We start from the raw sequence: 24,378 nt of genomic DNA on the forward strand, positions 1-24,378 counted from the left end.
TCTGGTTACGTTTCAGATTCAGATTTGACATAAATAAAACATGTTCTAAGTTCATATAAAGATGTGAAACGCAGTTAAAACTGGCTCCACCTGAAGCAGCAATAAAATACTGCTTACATATTCATCTAATAATGTCGTATATTAGTCACAGGGGACGCTTTACTGCATAACGAGTACTTTTACTTTAAATACAGTTTGCTGATGATGCCTTTGTACTTAATTAAGTTCTTGAATGCAGAACTTTTACTTGTAAGAAGTATTTTTGTACTGTTGTATTGAACCTTAAGTGCGGAGCCTTTGTCTCCCCCTTCTGGCAGTGAGACTAACTACACAAACTGTTTTGACACCATCGACTCCATCAGACTCTGAGCTTCTGCAGTCTCCTCCGTCACGGCTGGTTGACGTAAAACGCATCACTACAGTTGTTCCAGCGCAGGGATTTGATGCAGTGGATGTTCATTTGTCCTGAACAGCACGTCTGACCTGATTTAATGTGATTGTGATATTACGTACTTTGGGTGGGGCGTCTGAGCCCGGGTACTCCCGCTGGTCCAGCTTGTTCCAGCGCTGCATCAGTTTGATAACCATGGGGTTGCTGAAGTCGACCAGCTGGAAGCCGGTAACGTTGGCCCCGCCGTGCATGAAGCGCTCCAGGTTGATGTCCTTAAAACCCTTCAGGGACAATGAGGACAGAGACGGTCAAGGGCCGAGACACAACAGAGAAAAATACTCATTTTACAGCTGCGGTGTTGATGATTTGAGCTTCAGTGCATCATTAGCTCGGGCTAGCTCTGAACTACTAAACTACAGTAGTTTAAAGGCATCTAAAGGCTCTAGAACTGATCCAGGACATCATGCAGGGACATGAACGTGTCCTCAATAGATTCAAGTCCCTGATCCTGTTATCAAAGTATTTTTCTGAGCAGTCCACCTTAATATCATGTCCACATGGACACTGTCCATACCGTCCTTTAAGAAATCCTTTTGTAACGTGACGGGGGACAAATCCACAGTCCTCGTTTTCTCATTCATAAAAAGGCACTGGGACGAAGTTAGTATGAGGCTTCAGTAATCTGAGTACGTCAAATCAACAGTTTCACCACTTTGGTTTCATATCAGTGAATCTGATGCTAACGCGTGTCGTTTATCCTCTGTAGCATCTGCTCCTACAGCCAGAGTCCTTTAAAGACACTGTCTCACATCAACGCCACATCGCTGTCTGAGCGAATGAGTGAAAGAACAGAGAGGACGCAGAGAGCAAGAAGAAGAAGAAGAAGAAGAGACCAAACAAACAAACAAACAAACAAACAAACAGGAAAAGCATCACTTCCTCTCACCAGGTTGGCCATGATGTAATGGTAGCCTTTGACATGTTTCCCCACGCTGACGATCTGCGAGGAGGCGGAGCAGAGCTCAGCGTTAATCCGACTGGATTACAGCATAGCATACGTTAATTACATGAAATGATGCATGTGACAGGCGTCCTGACGCGGTGCCACCGTCACGTTTAATCCACAGAAGATCGGACGTCTGATCGTGGCCATCGTGTCGGCATCTCACCGAGGAAGTAAACGCTTTGAAAGACACAACACACACACACACACACACACCGAGCTGCATCTTAGTGATAAAAAGTGATTCTGAAAGCTGACATCTGCTGCTAAATCCCACCGGACGTGCAGTTAATAAGGGCGTGAATTAAGATGAAAAAAGCTTTGAGTCTGGGAGAAAAGCTGGGATTGATTTCAGTTCAGTTCTGCTGTCGAGGCCTGAGCATCAGGTGGTGAAGCTCTGCGGCTGGTGGACTCTCACAGCTGCAGTACGCAAGATTAAAATATGAAAACACGTCTATTATATCAGTCTGAATCACAACAGTAGCTGTAGGAGAGATTAGCATCCGTCCACGTCACCGAGAGGCTGGAAATACGTCAGTTTGCTCTTCAATGGGACTCTTAAAGCAGCTTCAGTCAAACTAAACTGTGACGTCTGTGAGTTAGACACAATTTATTTACAGTTTCTTGATTTTAGAAGTGGAAATAAAATAAAAAAAACTGTAAAAATCTTTAAAATCTATCAGCACAGAGCAGATACAGGTTGGCTGGTTTAATCCGTGACGGTAAATAAAGGTGGACGACATGACAGGAAGTGAAAATAGTCATAAACTCCGCCCCCTCCATGTTAGCAGGCTAAACACTAGCTAGTTCTTATCATACTGATGCGTGTTTGGTATTGATGCTATAAAAAGGAGGCATAACGTCATGATTGACAGCTGTGGCAGGTGGATGGGCGGGACCTCGATACTGCAGCTCCAGCACCAAACCAAGATGGCAGCACCTTCATCTGGATGCTTTGGCTTCATTTTTGTCCAGCAGGAGGAAGCAGAGATGTGTCGTCCATCTTTATTTACAGCCACTGTTTGACGGCCTTCATGTGTGCAGTTAACTCACACACACACACACACACACACACACACACACACACACACACACACACACACACACACACACACACACACACACACACACACACACACACACACAGGCGCTTCATTCAGACGTGACAGGAGCACCACAGAAGAAGTCTGCTGGTGGACAGCGATGAGTTGGAAAAGTTTCTCTCGCTCGCCGTCAGCTGCTTCTCTTCGCTTTCATTAACGGCGTGCAGCCTTCAGGTGAATGTGCTGACGTTTGGTTTGGACCGGCGTCATGTTGAAATGTCGCCACACATGTGACCGCTCTGACTCTGAAGTGAAAGTGACTTTGATGCTCATTCACACATGAAAGCTGCTGACGCGCTAACAGAAGACGTCTGATGGCGGCACCTGTGGGTGACTTTCAGCGAACTCGTTTTAACTTTTAGCTAACAGTCTTCATGCCCTCCTTAGTCTGCAGCTCTGGAAACGATATTTCCATCTGCAAATGAAACCGGTTTGAATTCAAAGATTTCACGCTCTGACATTCAAAGTAACATCTGGCTGCTTATGAGCCTCAATACGAACTGACCGAGCTGCTAATAAGCAGCTAATGAGGCCCAATTAAGTATTCAAGTCCTCGTCCTGGATCAGGAGAGTTTGGCGAGATGTAAATTTGAGCGGGATGACAGTTGGCACGAATACAAGCTAAAATAAACGTTCGTGTGAGCGGCGAGCATCATCAGCAGGAAGTCTGCAGCTCTGCAGGACAAAGACACACATCTGCAAAGTAAACTGACAGATGCCTGAGTGGAGATTTCCTGAATAATTGAACAATTACAGAGACACCAGTTGCCCCAGGGAAAGGTGGAGGGATGAAGAGGAGGAGGAGGGAGCGCCTCATATTCTGAGTGTGCTTATGCCAAATCACACCACCGGAGATCAGAACAGACTGTTAGCAAGTTGGAAACTTTCTAATTAGCACAAACACGCTCAGAAAACAGAAACAAACAGAGTGGAAAATAAACTCAGCACTTCAGGTGACGTTGCTGATCTAAAATAAAGAGTTTGGGATTTTAGGAAATGTCTCATTACTTTGCTCTTTTTCAAATGTAAGAAAATAAAGATTCTCTCTGTCGTCGCTCGTCAAACCGTGCATCATCAAAAACACTGAAAGGATAAATCTGCGTACAACTTTTTAGCTTTCCTTCAGCTTCTTCGTCGTTTCCGCCAGTTTTAGATAAGATTGAACTCATTAAGTTAATTGCTGAGATGGTGGAAACAGAGAAGCTGCCGTCTGACGACAGTTCAGCCTGAAATCATTACGATCGGTCAAAGCTGAAGCAGGAAGTTTGACTCTAAACTGAACTGAGATCAGCCTTGTTGCCAGTCGTCCTGTGGGAGCGTTTCCTCCACAAAGAGAGACGTTTGTAAGTCAGGAGAAACCATGAAAAGGTGAAAAAACGAGCACGTGACCAGAAGCAGACCTTCAGCTTCACGGCGCTTCAGTCGTAACAGTCGTTCAAATGAAAGCTGCCTTTGAGTCTTCAGATAAACAAGGACGGCAAAGACGAGGACACAAAACCAGCTGAACGCCACGGTGGCATCACCTGTTCCAGCATGTTCTGCAGTCTCTCCGCCTCGAGGTCGATCACGAACTTCTTTTCCTGTCTCCGGTCCAGGTCCTCCAGCAGGCGCCGGTAGCTGGCGTCGTTGAAGTTCTCCACGCAGATGGCGCTGACCTGCCAGTTGTTTTGTCCCGCCTTCTCCATGATGGCCTGCAGGATGGCGTAACCTGACGGGGTGAGAGGGGACGCATCAGAGGGGGGACAAAGACAATACAGGAACAGCTTAACAGTACATGAACCTGAAATGAGTTTTGAGCTCCGACATCAGACAAGAAACTAATGTTTACTGATCGATGTGGTTAAGAATACCCAAAAGGATTTTGTTTATGTTCGATGCCTCGCGATTTACATCCTGTGCCAACGTTCACGATAATTCCCAAACCATAGGCGCCCCGTAGTTTCCATGCACACTGTGAAAGTCGTTCAGGGTTTTACCTGAATTATGTGAAAGACTCTGCAGAAGGTGACAGATATCAATAAAGTTTTGCAGTTTGGTGACGAGCTATAAAAAAATGTTAAGAATAAAAAGTGTTTTTTTGGATTCTCAGCTGCAGTTGAATTATTGGAAAATGTCTCTTTAAGGAAACCTGTCTTCCTCTTTCTAGCTAGCGCTCTTCTTCTTCTGCTTCTTCTTTGTTTCTCGGCTCGTTGTCGCCACCAGCAGAGTCCTCGTGCTGGTGCGATGGGACCCGCTCATCAAAACATTGTTTCATGGCGCTTTAAAAACTCAGCAGAGTTCCTTTAACACTGAGATTCTACGATGTTTGCATGATCTTCCAAAGATCTGCTGCATGAAAAATGTTGTATCTTCCCATAAGAGTCAGCGTGTGTGATTTGGATCCACATTTAGATGTTTTAAACATTTCCTACTGTTACATCACGTTTCCCTGAATGCTTCTTAGCTGTTGGTGAATGTGTTCACTGCTGAAACTGCGCTGATGAACGTCCTGGCTGGATCATGGCGCAGTGGGCTCTGAGCACACACTGCTCATTCCTGCAGGTCTGAGTCTCAAACCGGCTTCAGTGGACTTCAACACGTCTGGCTAAACAACCTGTTTGCCATCGAAAAGGAAGCGTGCTGAAGCAAACTGAAGCTTTCATCTTGTTCTAGTCGATCCGGGCTTGTGTTCCGGTCGGGGAAACCAGCTGGGATGTAACACCAGACTCTGGAGGAGGGTGGGGGCGGGGGGGCTCGCTGTCAGGGTTGTGTATAAAGAAGATGAGTGTCAGAGAGGAAACTAGGGAGCTGTGAGGGCGGCTGTTCTCCAGCAGGAACAGATGTCCCCCTTAAACGGCCCCTCCTGGTGGCCATCACAATCTGGCAACCCGTCTCCCTTTGCTTCCAATTAGTGGATTAACCTGTGCTCTGGCAACCCGGTTCCCTCTCCACCTCCTCCATCCCCTCCCAGCCCCTTGCTTCCCATTAGGGGGAGGTGTGGGCCAGGAGGGACTGCTGGGTGAGACAACACACAAATGGAGACAGACACACACACATGTGTATCATCCCAGACTGTCCTCAGCTACTTCTGAAGGAAGACCTGGTTCAGGACAGGTGTTTCTGGACCATCCACAATTCTCCCAGTCTCTGTTGCTCCTGTCCCAGCTCCTCTGAAACATGTCGTCCCTCATGTTTTCCACCTCCTTCTGTTATAGTCGGTGTGTCTGCATGCTAACCTTTGCTAATTAGCGCTAAGCACCACCTTTATTTAAATCCAGGTGTAGATACCTGTGGCAGCTTTCATCGATCCATCCAACAGCCCACTGAGAGCTTTCAGCCAATCGGCTCCTCCCGTTGACTCGCTTCCTGTTTACCTGTTTTCTCTGGGCCTCCTCTGAACAAGCTGTGGTTTCCATCTGTGGGCTGGATTTCAGGTCTGAAGCTGTTGAGCAGCAGAACTGTTTGTAAACTGATCTGAGTCCATGTTCACTCTGTACATCTGTTTTTTCTCTCCGAGGAGGAAAACCCCGAGCAGCTTTGAAGACATCCAGAGCCTGCAGCTCCCCTGCTGTGAACACACCTTATTTACTTAGCTTCCCTTACTCTGTGGCGTCTGTGCCTACCTGCCCAGGGACTGCAGGATGACAGCACCTGGTGGCTAAATCTGATTCAAAGCTTGAAATGAAGGTTTTTGTTCATGGCGCCTGACAAATAAAGTTAATACAAAGGACGGAGTGTGTGCAGGCCACAGACTACCAGGCCGAAAACGACTCCCTGTGGTAGCTGCAGCTTCTCGGCTGCTATCGACTGTATTGACTGGAGTGGCTTCAGCTACAAACGGACAGCTGTTCTGGCTCTCTGTTAGTGTGGAACCATCGACTTCTACACCTGCATCCACCTGAACTGAGGTGAGAAGGAGGGTGTGACGTATAAACTGCATCTTTAATCAAGTAAGCAGTGGAATTTCTGAGTTTTTAATGTTTCCAGCTGACTGGTTTTAAAAGGAGAACACTGTAAAAGGCGTCTGTAATATGAACATGGTAGCTGCATGATGTAACCTGATGCTAAAGCTACAAGTCTGAAGCTAAAAGGTCACGTCTGAACCAGCTGATGATCCACAAAGATGATGTGGAAGTAAAGGAACAGCATGTTGTTCATGCGTCACCTCATAGCCCCGTGGTGCAGGATAATCTCTTTTTCTGATGTAAGTTAGCGTGAGCGAGTTAGCTGGACCTGCTAATGTTCGCAGGGTAAGGGATGCAGACAGACGGTTTAGTGTGTTCCTTACACTTTCATACTCGCGCTTTAGTTTTAAGAAGGTGATAAAATAAAACACCATCCTCTGGTCTCTTTAGCATCACTGTCAGCGGAGCCACAATCCAAAGCTCAGCAAACGGTCAAAGGTCATTGTGTTGGAGGTGGAATGACGATATCTGGGGTATATCAGAGGGTTAAAATCAACATTTTTAATGTCATTTCCTGAATGTTGAAACAGCTTTTCTCAGGAGATGAGGATTAAAAACAAGATTCTGCAGCCATGCTAGCAACTCTGTGACGCTCTCTGACAACGCTGCAATGACAGCACACACTGACAGCAGCGAATTTAGCAGATTAGCCGATTAGCTCGTGAGTGATAAATGCAGCTCAGCTACGTGACTCTGTAGGTTTGCATGTTGTGACAGTGTCTCAGCATTAGAAGATGTAAAAAGTCAAGTCATTTATTAGCTTTTCTTGGGCTTTCAACCCCACCACCCTGTCTTCTTCAGCAGCTGGAGTTTCCTCAGCTGTGACTCAAATCAACCTGCTGATGTGCAAAATGACAGATGTTGTGATTTCATCCATTAATGACACTTTTATGACTTCAATTCAACCAAAAGCTCTGAATTATTTTGAAAAATCAAGAAGACTAAAACTGAATCAGCATCAGGAGTCAAAGCTGGGCGAGCTGCTTGTGCAGCATGTAGAAATACGACATCCCATCATGCCCCTTTGTGCACACAGAGCAGGAAAGCGCGGCGGCGGCGTCAGTTGAGGCGAGCAGAGCGTGCAGAGGGCCGGCTGATTACCAGCTGATAAATGTGCCGCCCCGGGCCGTATGTGCAGCAGCAGCCAGCCGCAATCAGCATCAGCATCAGCATCGGAGACTCGGCCACGGGCGGCTGAGGTCGGACTGGTGTGGGCGCTTTGTGCTGATTGGAGCAGAGCTCAATGGAAGCGGAGTGAGGAAGAGGAGGACAGGAAGTGCACATCTGGGTTTGTGTGTGATTTCTGCCTCCCTGTTGTCCCGTCTTCACCCTCCAGTGTGATGCAAACTGTCTGCTGTCCTTCCTCCTCCCCCCTCCCTCCTTCCTCACTGACTCCTGCTCTCCAGAGACGCTCATACCTTTAAAAACAGCCATTCATCACGGCCTGAACACTCCACTGCCGGTCCATCTGCAGGAGGAACATTGTCTCCTCTGCTCCCTTATTTCCTCTTAGACTCATGCCTTCACCTCCCCGGTCCTCACCTCATTGTTCATTTCTGTTCTTCTTCTACTCTTTTATTTTCTTGTTTTTCCTCTCCTCCATTTTGTCTCCCATCCTCTTGTCTCCTCTCCTCTTGAGTCCTCTTCTTCTTTCCTCCATCCTTATTCCATCTTTCCATTCCTTCAGTTGTTGTTTCCTCTCCTATTATTCCCTCTCCTCTTGTTTCCTTTCCTCTTATTTCCTCTGCTCTTGTTCCCTCCAATCTCCTTTCCTTTCCTTGTCTCTCATTTCCTTTCCTCTCCCTGATTTCAACTCCCTTTCTTGTGTTTCCTCTTGAAACCTTCCCTCTTCTTTCATCCCTCCATATTTCCTCTCCTCTCCTCTCCTCTTGTCACCTCCTTCCTTGTCTCCTCTCCCCTAAATCGCATTTCCTGGATTTGTTTTGTATTTTGTTCTATTTGTATTAACTTTATTAGTGTGAGTGTGTGTATGTATTTACGGGAACTGTAGGAAAGCTAATAGGAACAGCACTCACTGTAACCACACACGCACGCACGCACGCACACACGCACACACACACACAGTGCTACAGTATCTGTGGTGCTTTGATGCAGGGAATCAGACTGGCGCTCATTGACTGAGCTCAGCCATGCGTGGGCTGACTCTACATTATAGTCAATACTGGATGAATGCCTGGCCCCGTGTGTGAAACAATCCTCAGGCCAAAGTGCTGCAGCCTGAAAAGCACTAGCACGCGCACACACAACGTTAATGCATGCGCGTACGGTCCGGCGCTGCCGACGTGCACTCGCACACTCTCTTATTTGAGATTTTACAACATGGAAGCCTGTCCGAGTGCACCGTCGCTGCTCCTTCGTGGACGGAGGCAGTAGAAAGCAGTAACTGTGATTCTCCGTTTAGCTTTTCCAGCACAGAACGCCTCATGACTTTGAGGATTGTGAAAAATGCTTGTGCAGAAATTTGCTTTCATGCTGTGCCAGGCAGCAAAACAGATTTCCAGTGATCAGCGAAAGCTGGTGGGCAAAATAAAGCAGTAAAGGACACTAAAGGAAAGGAGGAATATCACATTAATGAAGAGGAAGGACGGATTCTGGAGGAGGAGGAGGACGACTGAAAGACTGCATAAAGGATCCCAATAAAACGGTTTATCCAGTGTGGAATAAACAGCAGCACTGACGAGTAAAACTCCAGGTCATCAGCACATTTCCTTCAACACCCCCCCACACACACACACAGTGAGCCAGCCCTGTTTTTCATATCTGCTGTATCTCCTGTGTCAAATCCCTGACAGCCGGCGTTTCCCACTGTTAGCATGACAGCGGCTTCAGCGGAGCGTCAGAGCCCAAACATCAGCCATCAGGCGGCGGAAATAAGTTTCTGCAGACGGATTTCAGCAGCGTGGACGGAGCCATCAGAGGAGCTGTCACCTCAAACAATCCAGAAAACACAGAATTATTCTGATGAATCTGAAGCCTGAACTATAAGAAACACGTGAACAATAACGACTCCACACGGATGTTAAGCTTCAGGTCGTCTCTGCAGGACGAAGCCTTCGCCTCCGTGTCAGGTTTATGAGACTCAGCTGGATGTGGAACACTTTGTCTTATTCATGATCAAACCTTAACGAGGTTTCTGGTCATTTTCATCAGAAACACGATGAGTTCAGTCAGTTTGAGAGGAGCTATGTCATCAGATTCATCTGGTTTTTGCTTCAGCGCCTTCAGAAACTTCAGCGTTCCTCATAAGTGAGACGCTAACGTCACTGTGAGGGAACCTCGCCTTCGCCCTTTGAGGCAGGGCTGCGGGTCAGATGCACTAACGGCCTGCAGCAGGTCGGACGACGTGCCGCCACTTTTAAAGGTGTTTCTGCAGAGTTTGAGACGTCCGTCCGTCATTTGGAACAGACGTGCTCGAGTTTCTACAAACATATTGCTGCACATCAGCTCTGACAGGCCTGCAGGCGTCACATGTCGATGCACCAGCCTCTCATTTGATTGGCTGCAGATGTTTTATCCCCGTTCAAGCTGGAGGAGGCAGCTGCCCAACCAGATTTTGGATATCTGGATTGTTTAGATTTCAGAGAGCACAAATGATTGACGTGAAAATCTCTAAATGAAGATACGGCATTGACTCTAACATAAAGTGGGAGATTACTGAGCGACAAAAACTGATTTAATGAAGTTTTAAAATAATCCCCAGAGGAGAATGTGTCAAACTGCATGAGCAGCAGAAAGCACATAATGTCTCCAGCACTTATCATTGTGCTAATCATTCCAGTCGCTCTTGAATTAGCAGGAGACTAAAGCATTGAGATATCACATCATAACATCACCACGGACTAATGCTGATCCAGAATCAGCCGTGATAACGGGCCCAGGCTTCAGGCAGCAGGTCGAGCGTCCTCAGACGGTCCGCAGCCTCAAAGAAGCTTTGTTGTGTTTTTGGAGAACTCTTGATCAGATATGAGTCGGTTTTGCTGAGAGGAGAGGAGGCTTTTACCCAGCCAAGCGTGTCCGACCTGAGATAAGAGAAAAAGAGTCTGGGAATGAGTCGCTCTGAAGGGGGGGCGTCCTGATACGGTCCCGACTCTGAAGCCCCCCTCCAGCCCATCTCTCATTCACTGACACAGCGGCGCAGAGCGGGAATGAAAACCCCTGACTACCTTCTGGAAAATGTATGAAAGCGAGATGTGGAGATGTGATCCAGGCAGTAGCCCATGTCCATTCTGTCTTGTAATGGAAATGTGACGGGGGGGGGGGGGGGGGGGGGCGTCTGTGAGGGTGTGTGAGGCAGAAAAATGGATGAGTGGGAATCGAGTCGGTGGCCACAGCGTCTCTGCTGTCCAACAGCAGAGACGCTGTGGCCGGAGGACAGCACATGACCGCCAGCTGACGGTCTCTGCTGCTGTCCTCTCAGTCAAAACAACGAAAGACACAGTGTGATGATGTCATGAAGCAGTGTAGGATCGTGGGAGTTGTTGTCCTCAGTGTTAATTAACGCTGATGAAAGTCTGTCCGACTGTTCAGACGAGCTAACGTATAAAGTTTTATTCACGTTCGCTGACTCCGTCTCTGAAAACCACCTGATGTTTCTCATGTCGCCACTGACAGGCGATCGAATCAAACACACCGCTGCCTCGACCTGTTTGAAGAACACAACTCAACAATTACAGCAGCAGACGGCTGCATCCACCGTGTGAGAGGCAAAGCTACTGTTAAAGTACCCATCTTATCTTATCTTATCTTAAATAACACAGGCCCAGTCCACCCTCAGCTCTCACCTCGGTCGGTGTCGTACAGGAAGACGAACTTGTTCCAGTCGTAGTGGTCGAGGAGGGACAGGAGAGCCCCCCGGATGGACGGCCGGAGCTGCAAGGTGAACTGGCTCTCGCCCTCGGTGGGGAAGCTAGGCGTGATGAGGGAGATGTGCAGGGCGCTGCAGAAGGATGTCAACGTGTGGACCGAGCGCTTGTCGTACAGGCCGAAGATGGCGAAGACACCGCGGGAGTACTGGGAGCAAACTGTGGAGGAAGACAACAACAAACATCATTAATGAAGAAGATAGCAGGTCACCTCGACCCACAAAGCACCTTTTATTTCTTTCTAGTCGTTTAAACAGTCAGTATGAGCCACATCCCTCCAGCACTTAAAGCTACACTGATCTATTTGTGGCCACTTGGGGGCAGCAGAGCAAGCTGTCGACACCACACTTGACAAATGAGCAGCTTAACGAGCTAAAAGTGCGTCATTTGGGCCTGTTTACATAAAGAAATATCAAAGCATCTTTAAACATGATGCACTTTTAAAATATTATTCTTATTTCTATTAATCTCAAATCAAACATCCACACACTTCTACAACAAAGACGTCAGGCTGCGAATCAGTTAACTTTTGTTTTATTAAGCACATTTCTCACGCGATAATTTCATTGTGTGGGAGCAAAAAAACATGAGCGACACACACAATGAGGGCTCCTCTCCAGAGAAACATCTTCCAAATGCTACAAATCTTGGCACAGCACCAGGAAACTAATCCCCGAAGTGACGCTTCCAGCTTGTGATGAACAGAAGAAGAACTGGGTCGTTAACGTGAGCAGTGATAGCCGTCATTTTTGACAAATGCACCTGAGCAGATGATGAAGATAAAAGCAGGCTCGGTGTTTGAATGACAAGCGATGGCGGGGAAACATGGAGCAAAAATCACCCCAGCGATGAATACTGTACTTGGCACCGTGACTGGAGACAAAATAACAAACCATTATCGCGCTGATTACCACTTTAAATCCTTTCAAGAGAACCGCTGTGCAGTAAACACAGATCAAAACCAAACGCATCCGTTTCCTCTCGCGCTTTCATCTCAAAAGCTGTTCTCTTCCCTCATTTAAACAGGAACAACAGCACCAACGTTTCCTCGCGGCGCGCTGAGTCTTCCCCTCGTTGTGTAGATATATTCTAGAGGACGTCGTCCCCGCTAACAAAACACATCGCATTCACGCCGCGCTGCTCCGTGACATCAAAACAGCACAAACTCAACCTGCATCTATTGTCTCTGATTGGTCAGACTTTGAATTAAATGGAAATTCTGCATTATCATAAAGTCCACACAAGCTCTGCTGTGCACACAGACGCTTAAGGAGATCTGCTCATTATAGAAAGGTTTGGCTGTCTACAAGAGCCGCGCTATAATTGCCCACTTTTTACACACAACAAGAGAAAGGGAAGATAATGAGCATCCTCTGCCAGTTTCCGGCTACGAGGAGAACCAGAGCGAGCGGCAAACTGAAGGAAGAGCTCAAGATGTTGCTGTTGTTAAAGGGAAACGGGGGGTGGGGAGGCTGCTTTCCTGACAAACCCATTGTTTCCATGCAGAGTGCAGCACTTTGCTGTAGAGGCTGCTGTGATCTGCCTGCAGCCTCCTCCCTCAGCGAGACAAACAAGACAACAGCCAGAGAGACGGCGAGGGAAGCCACGCGTCTTCTGTTGTACGCACAATTAAGGAACACGGAGGTGCCGGGAAGGAAGAACACGGCAGTCAGGACTGTGCTGTTGTTGGGCTTGTTGTGATATCACAGCTGAAGTTTGCTTTTCCTCCTGTCAGGCCTCAGCGTTGGGTAGGAGATCTTACAGCAAATATGCTGCCGTCATGCATCTGAAGAATTAAACGTGACTGGAAAAACACCGTCTTTATCTCAGATGGTGACCTCACATCCTTCCTCACGGTGGAAGTTCATGATGCGTTTATAGTTCCAGCGTCCCCTGCAGTCAAAAATGTGCTTTGCTTATCGCTGCTTCAGCTGGACGTTTGACCTTCGCTGCGCAGAGCGACGTTTGACTGGAAGACGTTTCTCAGTCGTCTGCTGAAGGGGAAAGTTTCCTCTCACTCGTCTGGAAGTCAGTCGTGGTCCAACGTGCAGCTTTGACACGTGTGACGTCGAAAGTTCACTGCAGACACGTTCACCTGGACCTGATCAAACACGCCGAGGATGGGGAACGTTTCCTCTGATCAGTAAGCAGCTGTAGAACGTGGTCATGCAGAATAAGACATTAAAAAGTGCTTCATAATGACTATTAAGAGCCAATAATATGTCTGTAATGTGCACCATTAGCGAATGAAAAACAGCTATTTCAGCTTTAAAGAAAGATCATTGGCTGCTGTTCAAAGGCTGCTGTCTCCGTCAGCCAATGATAGGACTGCTGAATGCAAATCAGTCTTCAGTTAAATCCCTTGATTGGCTACATGGTATGTGGGCAGAGAAACAGCAGCATTCTGATTGGTTACTGCACAGATAGGGGGCGCCGTTGTAAAAACAGAAATATAAGACAGACATTTCTCCGTTTTGGTTCTGGTTTTCTCTCCAAAGAGAGGACTGGACCAGGATGGACCACCGCATTATCCTAAAGTATGATTGGCTGTCTGCCCAGGAGAGGCGGGCCTTAGCTTGAACCAAGAATAAAGTGTGGAAGCTTTACGGAGAGTCTGAATGTAAGGAACTTTTCTGATGTGTGTGAGCGTGCACACACATGTTCTGGCTCCCTGAAGACCACGGTAACATTTACTGCAAGTGTGTGTGTGTGCGTGTGTGTCCATATTGAGGGATGAAGGCTCACAGGATTCGTGGTAGAGAGAGCATCCACTCAACCAAGAAAGGAGTCCAGAGGTTGGAAAATCCACAAAGCCCACTGATGTCCCCTCAAGGGATGGGATGGCATCAACACGCACACACACACACACACACACACACACACACACACACACACACACACACTTCTCTGAGTCCTCAGACGCACACACGCTCACTCTTGATGCGTGCTGTTAAGCAGAAACACCAGTTTTGATGAACAACATGTTAACGAGCACGTGAAGCCGCCTGCTGGTCTGAGATCAGAGCTCGCTCCGACTCTGTCTCCCTCTGCTGAGTTTGTCTCTAACTGCCGCTCGATTCATGTCATCAGAGTTTCTTTATCAAAGCTGATAATTCATCAAAAACAAGACTAATATTCCCACGATAACCAATACTAATGTATTTCAACTGCTGCCAGCGTGCCTTTAAATAATGTCACATCGTGTTACACGATTCACTTTGTGGTAAAAATCAAACTGCTGCCTCTCCGGCCTGGACGCAGCCAGAAAAACAGGACTGATTATGACAACGCTGACAGAAATACACTCATACTCGCATTATATCACTAACATGATGGAGGACAAACTGACAGCAGCTCAGTCTTCTTATATGTGAATGTGAGTTTTGCAAAATCACTTAAAATGTGAATTATAACAACATTATAATCAATGTTGCTGTTCTCAATGCAGCAGAAATCCCTGCAGAATCCTGTTAGGGTGAGACTTTTATTCTGAAGAGATCAACTTCCAGTCTTATATTTCCCTTTCCTGCTACACTTCCTTAAGTACTGCTCATATATATGACTGAAGTTTTCATGTAGATTCAATCTTTGCTTTCATATTCTTTGTGTTTCATTGAGCAGGGAGTGCAGTGGTGGTGCTGATATTTCCAGTTTAATGGGAAAATAAAAGCCAGTGGAGGAGGAAGTACTATCAGATTTATAAAATAAACGTAACAGAGTACCTCATTAATCTGAGTGAATCTAAGTTTGCATGACTGTTAAAAGAAAAATCTTCTCAACAAAAGAAAAGTTCTAAAAACATCATCAAATCATCAGTGTTTGGAGGTCCTGAAGCAGCCGTCTGATTGGCTGGAAGACGCCGTGAAGGTGTTCACTGTGTGTTGAGTCCAGCTCTGAGGAAACAAAGGATTCCTTCCAGTCGCAGTGAAACTGAGGAGCTGCCAGAGAGGCCGGCAGTGGACAGAGCGGCGACGAGCTGCAGCAGAAGCCAAATGGCAGATGATGAGTGCTGTTGGTGTCATTAAAACAGACGGCCTCGGCGATGAAGAGGGAATCCATCAGGACCAGCAGCAGCGAACAGCTTGGCCCGCGTCGGCGCACCGCTGAGTTTGTTCCCTGATGAAGATGAGGATCACTTCTGCGCTTACTATGAAGAATGTGGCGTCTGCAGGGCAAATCTCTGCCACTTGGCACAGTTTTACAGGAGAACGCTGAAATAATGGAGGCAAAGTTTTACGGAAGCCTGTTTGTTTAGAGCACGATGGGGAAATCACTTTCCGTGTGGGGCCTCATGAGAAGCTGGCAGCCGCCTGCAGGAGGAATGAAGTCGCAGCCGTGACCACGAGTCGACGTCTGCTGAAACATCCTTCATTCAGGGTCAGCCTTTCACTCCTCATCGCTCACCTCTGCCCTCGGCTGATGTGCGATACGCCTCTCACACTCGACGTACTGATGTAGCCCGCTGTGCTAGCTGTAACGTTAGCGAGCGTTATCCTCTTTCACCAGCAGATGTCAGTGTTTGCACAGTCAGGGGAGTGCTGTATAAACCAGAACTGTGGGCGAATTATTGTCAGGGTCCAGAACAACATGTGAGCACTAAAGTTACAGTTTAATATAAAAGATAAAGTTTATTATCATCAGCTGTGAACTCAACATGGAGTCCTTTCAGAATAAAGGTCCAGTAATGGTTTAACTGTAAGCAAAATGATACTGACTTTTTTTTAATTATAATGACAATATTTCTAATAACTTTATAGAGTAATATCTAAGTGCTCATGATGGCCACAGCTAAGCTTTCAGCTGGTTCAGACTTTGCCCAGGTCTGATTAAGAGGGTCAGTGAATCTTTGTTGTACGATTGTTTTAAGTCACGTTTCTCTGGCCTCCCGTCAGTGCAGCCGAGCTCAGCTTCTCCTGACGACTCAGGTAATTCTCAGAATAAGACTTTGTGTTGAGAAACAATATCAAACTAATGTTTCTGCCTCACCCACAACCCTGAAAACCTTGAAATCAAACCGACAGATTTTATTGATAAATCTGACATTTTCTGAGAAAACCACTCCTCCACTTTCTGTGGAAACACCTTTATGGTGCTGCACAAAACAATCTCCATCTCATGATTATCATAAACAAACAGCCATCAGTACTCTACAATCAATAACACAATGACCAAAGCATTGATCGGTCCATTAAAACAATCTGTTTCCACAAACCTTACAGAGGTTTCATGTTTCTCAAGAGCGTCCCAGAGGACTCGTATCTGAATATCTGATGAGTCAACAACGAAGTTAGAGACTAGCTGAACATTTCTTATCCTCAGGAGGTGGTGGAGATCAAACAGAGCGAAAAGCAGAGTGAATTCTGGACTTCCATTCATTCGACTCCGTGTGGATGCTAATGCTGCAAACTCTGTAACGTAGTGTGAACAGCTCGTTCTGTCTCTGAAATCGGCTGCTTAAACACAGCAGTGAAAGCTGATTGGCTGATGATGTGACAGGTAAAGCCCAGTTATTGGCTGATTTCATAGACTTCCCTGAACTTTGGACCGATGGACGTCTGGAGTGACTTTATGAGCGATATAAACATCAGGCGCAGACTTCACTGGACTTTGTGTGGATTAAATTGATTCATACAGGAACAATGATGCCAAGTCAAAGTGAGGCGTCTCTGCTGGGACGCAGGAGGGTTCAGTCAATAACACTCAGAGAGTTAAAGTGTGTCGGGACAACTGACGTCACGCTGCTCTTCAGGTGGACTTTTATAATTACTCGAGTACAGCAAGTACAGTATGATATTTGTGAAATATGGGAAATTTTTAATGGGAAAATGTGAAATGCATAATTAAATATGTGCAACCGACTGGATCTAATGGGGAAAAATACTTGATATTAATAAAAAATAGATACTGCTGAAATATTTAACTCATTTAACTCTTTAGCGACGCACTCTGCTGCCTGTTAGCGACGGCCGCAGCTTCTGGGAAAACCCATTTTTCTGCACCTGAAAAAATGTCAGAAAAATGTCAAAGTGAAGTGTGAGACGTGACGCGTCCCGCATGTGTTCTGAGACACGCAGCGTCACAGAGAGTCCCGAGCACGATCGCCGCGGAGCAAAGAGACAGCAGAGGCCAATAGAAGCGATCCATCAGTCAAGCTGTATCAAGCAGAGTTTGCTCCGTGTGACCTAGTGGTGATGTGACAGCAGTCGTACTGACAGCGAGTGGGCGGCCGCCAGTGACAGGCCGGCCTCCTGGACTGGTCCATTTAGGCCCACACCAGCAGTGACCCTGAAACTGCATCCGCTGGCCTCACACTCCACTGCACAAACAGGTCAGAGCGCGCACACACACTGCAGCTCGCTCTGATCAATGGGCCAGGAGGTGTGTGTGTGACACACTAACAGAGCAACGCAACGCGAGCTCTGCTGTCGTTTTACATAACCCGTCTGAGAGAGTCATCTCCCAGCGAAAAATCAGCCCCGTGAGAGCGAATCTGAAGAGCATCATCTGTCTGAATCATCCGGAGCTTAACAAACCCTCCAGCTGAGCTAAGCTAAGCTAAGCTAGGCTATGCTAAGGTGAGGTGAGGTGCAGTTCCCAGTCTGGTCCCAGTGACGAGCAGCTAAACTGCTTTGTCATCAGGGCTCTGTGTAATTCAGGGGACGGCTGGATGCGGTCTAGTGCCAGTGACACACTTTCCCCTCGCTCCCCCAGGTGTCAGGCCCCGCCCACAGCAGAGGGCAGTCTGATGATGGCGGCCCCTGACCTCTGCCCCGTCAATACATCGACCGCTCTGCACACAGCAAACCTCCATTATTTCCCACTGGTTTCAGAGCGAAGCGTCCCACGCCCGCTGCTGCGGAGTGGCTCCACTGAACTCTGAGTTAAATCATTAAATCCATCACATTTCAGGGAAAAGGTGCAATAATGAATAACAGGACGTTTATCCTGCATTGTTTACCTTATTTTCCTCCTGTAACTCCTGAAGATCCATCAGCTGTTCGAACCTTTTGCTAAATCCTGTCTGTTAATGACGTGCACCCGAATGCACCTGTGTCACTTCCTTTCTGATGATAAGATCAGGAGTCACACTGAAGCACTGCACAGCTGAGGCGGCGACGAACTGGCTTGTGCGACGGTTCATCAACTCACAAAGAAGCACGCAACATAAACGGAGGTCTTTTATGAAAAAGGATGGAGAGGACGAGCGTGAAGCCCCTTTGGGTCCGTGATAGTTCCTCTGAGGTGAAAATCAATGCGGACCTCTGTCTGAGCAGTCCAGATGAAAAGAAGCCATCGCCACTTTACCGACCGCACACAGGCAGCCATTTTGAAAAGCTGGATTCTCTCCTTTAAGTCAACGCCTCCGCTGAAGCGACGGCCGTCCGACACAGCGAGCTGTAGCGGCCAACATTTCCTTTATTCAAAGGTTAATTATTTGGTTGATCTGGATCTCGTTCTGGGCTGCACGGTGGCGCAGCAGGTAGTGCGCGTGCCTCACAGCAATGCCGGTTCAATCCCCGGGCGGGCCTTTCTGTGTGAAGTTTGCATGTTCTTCCCGTGCATGCGTGGGTTCCCCCCGGGTACTCCAGCTTCCTCCCACAGACCAAAAACATGCTCATTAGGTTAATTGGTGACTAAAAATTGCCCCTAGGTGTGAGTGTGAGTGTGAATGGTTGTCTGTGTATATGTTGCCCTGCGATCGACTGGCGACCGGTTCAGGGTGTACCAAAAAAGGGATAGGTGGTATAGAGAATGGATGGATGGATGGATGGATCTCGTTCTGTCAGCCAGATGACAAACTGCTCAACATCACTGCAACGTTTCTTCTGGAGCATTTTTCATGATGTTAGCATCTTTCGGTTAGCGTGCAGCCCTGCTAGCGGCTGCTGTTGGTTTGACCCTTACAGGCACCCAGAAACCACCACCAACCCCACAGGAGGCTGCACAATCCACGAAATCTGTCGTTCTGATAAAAGAAAGAGTTAAAATATCAAAATTGATCAAAAAATGTTAATAAATCCCATAAAAAAACAGGATCTGCAACAATCTTTATGTTGTTTCGCGGTCCATTACGTGACTTTACCCCCAAAGATCCGGCTTACAACAAACAAACAAACAAACTGACCGCTGGGACAGAAAACAGAACCTCCCTGAGAGAGATGGATCCAGAACTGACCCCAGAACAGCCTCCACTGACCGGCTGAACAGTGAGTCTGTGTCACAGGAAACAGAGCAGCACAGACAAGCACCTGAAAAATGATGCTACCACACACACACACACACACACACGCACACACACACACACACACACAGACACACACACACAGACACACACACACACACACACACACGCACACACACACACAGACACACACACACACACACACACACACACACACACACACACACACACACACACACACACACACACACCTTCTGTCATTCAGCTAAACCTGGCACCAAACTGCATACTGCTGCCTCCTTTTATGTGTGTGTGTGTGTGTGTGTGTGTGTGTGTGTGTGTGTGTGTGTGTGTGTGTGTGTGTATGTGCGTGTGCATGTGCGTGAGTGTGTGTGTGTCTCTGTCAGACTGAATGAGGCATTTGTGCCATGTGCTTGTGTGCATTCAAGTGCATGTTGCATGCATGTACGGGTTTGTGCGCATGACTTTCCTTTGGCATGCTACACACACACACACACACACACACACACACACACACACACACACACACACACACACACAGAGCGAGTCCCACTGGACATGACTGCAGCACATTCCCACATAATGCATGAGCGCCACTGACACACTCGCTTATACACACATGTACACACGCATGTAGTGTGCGGCGCTGTACTCTGTCTGCTTGATTTTATCTCCCACCATGCCCTGGGTTAAAGAGTGGTGGTGCAGGGAGGGAAGATGAAGCTGTGCACATCATTTACACACTCCTCCTCCTCCTCCAACCCTGTCATACAATCAGGCCGAGGTTGAATGCTGAAAGAATCAGAGGAAGCTGGTTAAACCCAGAGAGTCACATCGACTGGACCCACCAGACTCTGATTGTATGAAATACGTTCAAATCTTTTTATTCTGCAGAAGCACCTTTCATTCTCTGGTCCAATCAAAAGGACAAACCTGGACGTCTCTTTCTGGACGTCTGCGTGGAGTTTATTTAAATAAACATAATCAAACAAGCAGCTTCCTGTCAGTCAGATCAGGATATCGGTAAAACGATGGTGCATATTGGTGACATGCTTAAAATCACACAATCAGAAAGTGGAGCTGCACAATTTCACTAAGTGCATCCTGCAGCCGGAGGACGCCGCCGTCGTGTCCCCGGCGGGAAAACGGGCATGACAGACGGCTAAAATGCAGCTATGATGAGCCAAACAGCAGCCACCAGATCTGCTGCTGACCCATGACTTCCCATACGCTCCAATGGACCAGGGGGGTAAAATACACATTAGACTTCCAATCATAACCCCCCAACCCCAAAAATATCACAGCTAATGATGCAGCAGGGATGTGAGCGGGACTGTCAGGAGGCACAAAACGCTCCAAACTGTGAATATTTTAAGTGCAACCACCGAGGGATGAGCGAACTAAACTCCTCGTAAATCCTTTACCACTTAGCATCCATAAAACATGAGCTGAGGCGAGACGGAGAGGCGAGACGTTACTGGGAGATAATGGATAACAGCCAATCAAACTGGCCACGCTCGCTGCTCCTGCAGAGGAAGAGCTGATGCCGAAACACCTTCAGAGGGACATTTGATCTGCCACACAGGTGTAAATCATAGCATTAACGATGGCTGAATTCCATTTAGCTGCTTCGTCTTCGGGCTCCCGGTGTTGTTCGCGCTGAACGGAGCCGTCGCTAATGTCGTTAGTAACACCTGTGCTTTTCCCATCAGGACAGGTGAAAACATCCGCTGAGAGAAAGACCAACAGTCATATCGCTTCTGCTTTTATGTCCAACTAGGAGACGAGTTCCTGGAGCTAACAAGATTAAGAGATAAGGTTAGAGAGGAATGAAGGATGACAGCGGGGCAAACAGGGCCGCCGCCTGGCTTGTGGCGGACGCCGCAGTGCGCTGGATTGAATTAACTTGTATATCACGTCCTTGTAAATGTGAAAGAAAATCAATAACAATATGAACGCTGCTTCTTTTATGGCGTCTGTTCTGTAACCACTTGTTTCACGTGCCTGAGGGACGAGGTCAGTCCCTGTGGCGCTCAGTTATTGAGGCGTATCCCGCAGTTTGGATGCTAATTTGACCGTTTCTCTTCCAAAGAAGCTAATCTGGAGGTTTGTTACTCACGTAAAAACCCAACGAGTTGATGAGAAAACGATATGATCATCAGAGGACACTGTTAGACCTCCAGCAGCTCCTGTGAGGGAACTGTTTGACCGTTTAGTGGCGAAAACGTTCCCCAGCTCGCTCTTAACTTCATCCGTCTGCTGTTTTAGAGCTTTTTGGCTAAAAATGACGCAGTGAGAGTGAAACAAAACTGTGAAGAAGCAGCTGATGGAGTTCAGGAGATGTGGAGTGTGAAGGAATTTTCATTTCTGCAGCCGCTGAATTAACATGCACTCAAAGAAAACTGACATTTTTTTTTTCTTTTAAGGAAACCACATTTCAGCAGAGGAGGGTTTGACGGACAGATGGCTGCCAAATATTGACAAAGTGTGAAAAACAGACTATTATGCACTGCGCCATGAGCCGGCGTCCTGCCGAGCGCTCACACAAATTAACATCTCCGTCACATTAAAGAGTGAACACGCCTCACGACTGTCAGCTGAAGCATCAGAGATCTGATTCAGAGAGCCGGACTGAAAGTGAGCCGATGTGAGCGTTAAACGGGAAAAGGCTGTTTTTATAGCTGGTTTTCACAGTGTGTAACTTTAAGCTGCTTCGTCTTTAAAGAGGAACTCTCCTTTATTATAACAACGGCTGTGGTTCTTGTAGGTCGGGCCATCATCCCTAACAGCGATAATAACATTTTACTCACTAAGTTAATTGCTGATGAGTGTTGGGTTGGGATCGTTGAGAAAAGGTCGTTCATTTTTGGGAGCGTTGCCATTTTGAGGCTCATCATCACTAAAGGCCATCGTTCATCGTTCGAAGCTTCTTTCCTCCCTCGCTCATCCTGGTTTTTCTTTTCTACATTTCACTCCTTCTTCTTCCCCTTCATCATCACCTCCAGCAGAACAGAGCTCTGTGTGTGTGTGTGTGTGTGTGTGTCGTGAAGATGTCCTCTCTCGTCCTTTTTTCCTCATAAAACTTGAACTATGGTGCCAAATGGGGTCCAACCCTCACATGAAGCAAAGGCACATGCTACTGTACAAACACACATACACACACACACACACACACACTGCAAGACCCACATAAACACCCACATGTGAGCTCGTCAGCGAGAAAACCAATAAGCTGCAGGACGGCCCCCCCGACGATCACAGCGCTGCTGCTTCATATCTGCACGGCCTGATTTACAGCAGCTGCTGACATTTCTATGCTCCACAGGTGACTTGGCCAATATACTTCATCCAATACAGACGTCAGCAGCGTCAAACAGCAGCTCCTGTGCTGTGTACTGCTCATAAACACAGGAAAATACACCTTTCAGAGGTATTTCAAAGGTGCTGGATGATTTAAGCAGACGTTTTCTTAATAGGTGGGCTGCAGTTTCTCATTTAAATCCACTCATTAACTAAACGGATACACAATTAAAACATAGAAATACCTAAAATCATGTTGTTTTGCTATGTTTTCATGTAAAATAAAATTTAAAATTTACTGTTAACCTTGGTTAAACGGTTCATTTTGTCCACAGTGGACGTTCTTCACCTGTCCCAGTAACAGGAAGTGTCCTTTACGGCACATCTGCAGTCCAGAGGTTTTCAAACTGTGAGCAGGGACAGGCTTTGTGCTCGTCTGAGTCACGGCTCACACAAAGACACGTTGGACATATTTTTAGATTCTGTGTGACTTACACTTCCCGAGGATGTCATTATCTCCATGTCTGTTTCTAATTAACCGTCCATGAGTTTGTTTAGAAATCACAGAAAAAATTTGCTCATTATGTTTCAGAACTTCTGAGAAACGTCACGTTTTTGAGTTTCTTCACTGTCTAAATAATCAAACTGCAAAGAGGAACCGCTAACAGCTAATTCAGCATACTTTTAATGGTGGCAGTGTGTCAAAATGTAAAGAAAAATAGGCAAGAAAGTAAAAATCAAGTTGCAGCCTGCAGCGAACTGGATGGACTGCATGAAATCTGACACACACACTGAAGACGTCCAAAGCATGAAGCTGTCTGACGTTTCCTCTGCCAGGAGGTCAAACTTTCCAGTGAACCATCTCATCATCTGCGGATGTATTAGCTCATAATGAATCTTTGCGACTCAGTACGCTGACTGCTGATCTACAGCCAACACAAAGACGACATCTTGTGGGTCAGATTTAATCCAAAACCTCCAGATATGAAACGAAATCTGCATCTGCAGCTACAGCAAATATTCACTTTATCCCTGACTGCTTTCAAATGTTAGCATGCTTATGCTAAACCAAGATGGCAGCGGCGCTAAACATGAACGCATTAGCATGCTAATGTTAGCATCTGGCACAAAAAGCCCCACTGAGCCTCCAGTCACTAGCCTGGCTGGAGACTGTTGTTATAATTCATCTCCCCTCAAACTCTTTCAGGGAAAATGGAAAATCCAAAAGCAGCCCAAAGCCATGAAGAGACAGCAAAACATTCAGAAAACATCTGGAAACCTGGACATGTGGCATCATGTATCATGAGCTCAGAGGCTCCATTCATCTCAACCACACTGGCTGGAAGTATTACTGCTAGCTGCTAGCAGCAGGTCACATTTACTGACCTGATGCTCTGTACAGTTAAACATCGAGTGACCGCGAGTGACCATGAATGACGTCTGTAGGTGAACGCTCACACTGCTCAGCAGCAGCAGCCGCCTGCTGGAGGAACAATACGACTGTAACGGCGTCGTCAACGTCGCATATCAACAGCACGAACGTCACCGCGG

General features: G+C 47.0%; 1 protein-coding gene across 5 annotated transcripts in view; it reads right to left on the reverse strand.

Moving 5' to 3' along the window:
* LOC139344321 (glutamate receptor 4) overlaps nucleotides 1-24,378 on the reverse strand; it is a 91,085-nt gene that overhangs the window by 35,746 nt on the left and 30,961 nt on the right. For all 5 annotated transcript variants that reach the window (XR_011603156.1, XR_011603155.1, XM_070982383.1 and 2 more), the window contains exons 3-6: nucleotides 11,244-11,483; nucleotides 4,021-4,205; nucleotides 1,338-1,391; nucleotides 514-672 (exon numbers count right to left, since the gene is read on the reverse strand). Coding sequence is in view for 3 of the 5 variants with exons in the window: in XM_070982383.1 (XP_070838484.1) it covers nucleotides 514-672; nucleotides 1,338-1,391; nucleotides 4,021-4,205; nucleotides 11,244-11,483 (638 nt within the window). In the remaining 2 variants the exon portion in view is untranslated. The remainder of the gene's footprint in view (nucleotides 1-513; nucleotides 673-1,337; nucleotides 1,392-4,020; nucleotides 4,206-11,243; nucleotides 11,484-24,378) is intronic.

The sequence above is a fragment of the Chaetodon trifascialis genome, chromosome 16 (genome assembly GCF_039877785.1).
Source record: "Chaetodon trifascialis isolate fChaTrf1 chromosome 16, fChaTrf1.hap1, whole genome shotgun sequence".
Lineage (NCBI taxonomy): Eukaryota > Metazoa > Chordata > Actinopteri > Chaetodontiformes > Chaetodontidae > Chaetodon > Chaetodon trifascialis.